Genomic DNA, 5,046 nt, shown 5'->3' with positions numbered 1-5,046 from the left:
ACAACGATATGACAGAGAACATGATTCAACAAACTTTCTATCGGGGGATCAATACCACCAACCAATGTATAGTGAATTAACTTGCCGGTGGGAACTTAATGACTATGCCTTATGCGAAGGCATGTGATATCTTGGATCAGATGGCGGATATTTCTTCAGTGTGGCACTCTCAGGCTAATGTTCCACAAGGTGACCCCAATGTGATTCACCTTCACAAAGAGTTGCAGGATCATGGACAAGCCATAGCCAAGTTGACTACCACCATGAACCAATTGGCAAAGGCTCAACTTCAACAAGTGCAAAATCCAAGGCAAGGCAATGCAATGGAGGGAGTAGGTATGATGGTGAACAAGCGAAGAACAAGAAGTCTACAAGTGCAACAAAGAGTGGACAATTTTGTTCAAGATGATAGTGGATTTGATCAAGAGGAATCTTACAATGACCAAGAAGAGGAGGTCCAATATGTGAACATCTTTCAAGGGCAAAGAAACAACTACCAAGGCCCTATCCAACAACAATGGAGATCTTAAAATAATCAAGGCAATTGGAATACTCACAACCAAGGAAATTTGAGTGGTGGAAACAATAAAAACAATTGGAATAACAACAGTCAAGGCAATTGGAGTGGAAGCACTAATCAAGAGAATTGGCATTACAACAATAATCAAGGCAATAGGGGAGGCAACAATCAAGGCGGGTGGAATAACAATAAAGAAAATCGAGGGTCGGGTTTTCAGAGACCCCCGATGTATCAACAACCGAGCAACCTACCTCCTTATCCTTTCCATGGTCCTAGTTTTTCCAACAATGAAAAGGGCCGTATTGAGAACATGTTCAAGAAAATGATGGAGAAGAACGCCGATTCTGATGCTCAACTTGCTTCACACAACACCTCGATCCGTAACTTGGAAGTGCAAATGGGAAAAATCTCTCAAGCTTTAAATTCTCGTCCTAAGGGGGCACTACCAAGTGATATGGTGGTGAACCCGAAAGGTGAGAACAATACGAGTTGCCATTGCCGTTACTACAAGAAGTGGAAGAGGTGGGAATGCACCCACCTCAAGTTAAAGGCAACTTCTGGATGATGAACAAGTGGTAGAAGAAGAGGATATACAGACCAATGTAGTGCAAGCAAATGATGAAGTGCGGATTGATATTGATGACATGGTGGAATAGACGCAAGAGAAAGTGAACCCGTCTATGGAGCATGTGATTAACATACCGGAACCGGTAGTGCAAAAGGCTAAGGCACCATTGCCTAAGCCACCTCCTCCATATCCTCAAAGGCTCGCTAAGCAAAATGACGAGAATCAATTCAAAACGTTCATTGATATGATGAAGAGTCTCTCGATAAATATGCCATTAGTTGAATCCTTAGAGCAAATTCCCAGATACACAAAGTTTATGAAGGATTTGGTGACAAAGAAGCAGTCGATGAATTTTGAAACTATCAAAGTCACTCACCAAGTGAGTGCAATTGTACATTCGATGGATCATAAGTTGGAAGATCCCGGTGCTTTCACAATCCCTTGCACCATTGGAAGTGTCGAGTTTTCCAAAGCTCTTTGTGATCTTGGGGCGTGTATCAATTTGATGCCCTATTCGGTTTTCAAGACCTTGGGAATTGGTCAACCAAGACCCACATCTATGAGATTACAAATGGCCGATCGTACAATGAAGAGACCGTTGGGGGTGATTGAAGATGTATTGGTTCGTGTCAATAAGTTCATTCTCCCAGCGGATTTTGTTATTCTTGATTGTAAAGTGGACTATGAGGTGCCGATTATTCTTGGAAGACCTTTCCTTGCTACGGGGAAGGCTCTTGTTGATGTGGAAGCCAGATAACTCACTTTCTGGGTGGGTGATGAAAAGGTAGTGTTCCACGTGTGCAAATCTATGAGGCAACGGAATAGCAATGAAGTGTGTTCATTCGTGGACTTGGTGACCGATGTGATTATTGATGATACAAGTGCCACGATTAATGTGGGTGATATGTTAGAGGCCGTCTTGCTCAATTTTGATGATGACGAGATGGATGGCTTCATGGAATATGTTAATTCTTTACAAGTAATCTGGTCCTACAACTATGCACCCCGGAAACTTTACTTGGATCTTGAGAATAGGAAAACTCCTCCTACAAAGACTTCAATTGAAGAGCCTCCTATCTTGGAGTTGAAGTCATTGCCTCCACATCTCAGATATGAATTCCTTGGCCCTTGTTCTACTTTACCGGTTATTCTTTCCTCTTGCTTGACTAACGTGTAGGTTGACTCTACATTGGCAGTGCTCCACAAGAGGAAGAAAGCTGGACTTTGGCATATATTCGGGGAATAAGCCTCGCATTTTGCATGCACAAGATTAACTTGGAGGGAGATGCAAAACCCTCTATTGAACATCAAAGGAGACTCAATGAAGCTACGCAAGACGTGGTCAAAAAGGAGATTATCAAATGGTTGGATGCCGGGGTGGTCTACCCTATTTCTGACAGTTCGTGGACTTCTCTGGTACAATGTGTCCCAAAAAAGGGGGGGCATAACAGTGGTCACCAATGATAAGAACGAGTTGATTCCCACAAGAACAGTGACCGAGTGGAGAGTGTATATGGACTATCGGAAGCTAAACAAAGTCATAAGGAAAGACCATTTTCCACTCCCAATGCCTTGACCAAATGCTTGATAGGTTGGCCGGCCGTGCTTTCTATTGCTTTCTAGATGGATATTCGGGCTACAACCAAATCCTTATAGCCCCGGAAGATCAAGAGAAAACAATTTTCACTTGTCCCTATGGCACTTTTGCTTTCAAGCGGATGCCATTTGGCTTAAGCAATGCACCGGTGATTTTTCAATGGTGTATGATGGCGATCTTTAAGGATATGGTAGAAGGCTACCTTGAAGTCTTCATGGATGATTTCTCGGTAGTCGGGGATTCCTTTGATGATTGCTTGGCAAATTTGGATAAAGTATTGGCAAGGTGTAAAGAAACAAACTTGGTGCTAAATTGGGAGAAATGCCATTTCATGGTCGAGGAAGGCATTGTTCTTGGCCACAAAATTTCAAAGAATTGCATAGAGGTCGACAAGGCGAAGATAGAGGTGATTTCTAAACTTCCACCTCCCACTTCAGTGAAAAGCGTGAGAAGTTTCTTGGGTTACGCGGGGTTCTACCGGCGCTTCATAAAGAATTTTTCTAAAGTGGTGAACCCATTGTGCAAGCTCTTAGAGAAAGATGTTAAGTTTCACTTCAATGATGATTGCATGAGAGCTTTTGAATTGCTAAAGTTCAAGTTGACAACAACTCCCATTATCACTGCTCCTAATTGGAGTATTCCTTTTGAGCTCATGTGCGATGCTAGTGATGTAGCGATTGGAGTAGTTTTGGGGCAACGTATCAATAAGATTTTTCATCCGGTCTACTATACTAGTAAGACCATGAATGATTCCCAAGTCAATTACACCGTTACAGAGAAAGAGCTTCTTGCCATTGTGTTTGCAATTGAGAAGTTCTGCCCATACATGATGGGTGCAAAGGTTATTGTTCATACGGATAATACGGCACTTCACTATCTTATGAGCAAGAAATATTACAAAGCTCGGTTGCTGAGATGGGTGCTATTGTTGCAAGAGTTTGATATTGACATCCAAGATAAAAAAAAAGGGAGTAAAAATCAAGTGACATACCACTTGTCTCGTTTGGAAGAGGAGGGGAGGCCGCATGATGGCCTTGAAATAAATGACTCCTTCCCCGATGAGCAACTCTTGGCTATCTCAATGAAGGAGGTACCATGGTTCGCGGATCTAGCAAACTTCCTTGTGTGTGGCATAATCCCGGATGAGTTCTCTTCAAATCAAAGGAAGAAGCTCAAACGGGATTGTCAAGATTATTATTGGGATAAGCCATACCTTTTCCAGATTTGTATGGATGGGGTAATTAGAAGATGTGTACCGGACGAAGAGCAAAATGTTATTCTTGAGGCTTGCCATTCTTTTCCTTATGGTGGTCACCATGGAGGAGCAAGAACGGCGGCCAAAGTGCCAAGTTGTGGTTTCTATTGGCCCACTCTTTACAAAGATGCAAGTGATATGGTGAAAAGATGTGATGAATGCCAACGGGCTGGTGGAATCTCGAAGAAAAATGAAATGCCTCTCACTACAATTTTGGAAATTGATATCTTTAATGTGTGGGGTATTGACTTCATATGTCCTTTTATGAGTTCTTGTGGAAACACCTATATCTTGGTCGCGGTTGATTATGTGTCTAAATGGGTTGAGGCCATTGCTCTACCCAACAATGAAGCAAGAAGTGTGGTGACGTTCCTGAAGAAGAATATTTTCACAAGATTTAGTACTCTGCGGGCTATTATAAGCGATGGGGGGTCGCATTTTTGCAACAGGGCTTTTGACACTTTGCTTAGCAAGAATGTGTCACTCATAAAGTTACGACTCCCAATCATCCACAAGCTAGCGGTCAAGTGGAAGTCTCCAACCGGGAGATAAAGAGCATTTTGTCTAAAACAATGAATGCTAATCGGACGGATTAGTCAAAGAAGCTTGATGGTGCACTATGGGCTTATCGGACTGCTTTCAAAACTCCTATCGGGATGTCTCCATACCGGTTGGTGTTTGGAAAAGCTTTTTATCTTCCAGTGGAACTTGAGCACAAAGCCATGTGGGCTTTAAAGAAGTTGAATCTTGATTGGGATGCAAACGCTAACTTGCGGGTTGCACATTTGAATGAATTGGATGAGTTCCGGTACCATGCATATGCAAGTTCGTCCTTGTACAAATAGAGGATGAAGTAACTTCATGACAAATAAATCTGAAACAAGGATTTCAAGGTGGGCGATCATGTTTTGTTGTTCAACTCACGATTGAAGAGGTTTCCCGGAAAGCTAAAATCTAAATAGAGTAGTCCCTTTGAAATTGTGGGTGTGACACCTTTTGGTGCATTGAACTTGAAGAACAAAAATGATGAGGTATTCCGAGTCAATGCTCATCGGGTGAAGCATTATTTGGGACAAGTTTATGATGGCCACGTAGTGGCAGTTATT

The 5,046-nt window shown here is 42.4% G+C and overlaps 1 protein-coding gene across 1 annotated transcript; it reads left to right on the top strand.

The window, feature by feature from the left end:
- Window positions 1–1,200: 1,200 nt before the first annotated feature.
- On the top strand, window positions 1,201–4,785 carry LOC138907397 (uncharacterized). Its single transcript, XM_070197995.1, has 3 exons — window positions 1,201–1,550; window positions 2,285–2,504; window positions 4,537–4,785. Exons 1-3 carry the CDS (start codon window positions 1,201–1,203, stop codon window positions 4,783–4,785), a joined length of 819 nt encoding a protein of 272 aa, XP_070054096.1.
- The last annotated feature ends 261 nt before the right edge of the window (window positions 4,786–5,046 follow it).

This window comes from Nicotiana tomentosiformis, chromosome 3 (genome assembly GCF_000390325.3).
Source record: "Nicotiana tomentosiformis chromosome 3, ASM39032v3, whole genome shotgun sequence".
Taxonomy (NCBI): domain Eukaryota; kingdom Viridiplantae; phylum Streptophyta; class Magnoliopsida; order Solanales; family Solanaceae; genus Nicotiana; species Nicotiana tomentosiformis.
Note: the sequence above shows the minus strand (reverse complement) of the source record. Positions and strands in the feature narration are given on the sequence as shown.

What these genes read in the sequence shown, in the direction of transcription:
- LOC138907397 (XM_070197995.1), top strand. Translation starts at nt 1,201, where the DNA reads ATGGAGCATGTGATTAACATACCGGAACCGGTAGTGCAAAAGGCTAAG. An exon ending in TGCACCATTGGAAGTGTCGA is followed by an intron (nt 1,551 to 2,284) that starts GTTTTCCAAAGC and finishes CTACATTGGCAG; the next exon opens with TGCTCCACAAGAGGAAGAAA. An exon ending in ACAGTTCGTGGACTTCTCTG is followed by an intron (nt 2,505 to 4,536) that starts GTACAATGTGTC and finishes CGGACGGATTAG; the next exon opens with TCAAAGAAGCTTGATGGTGC.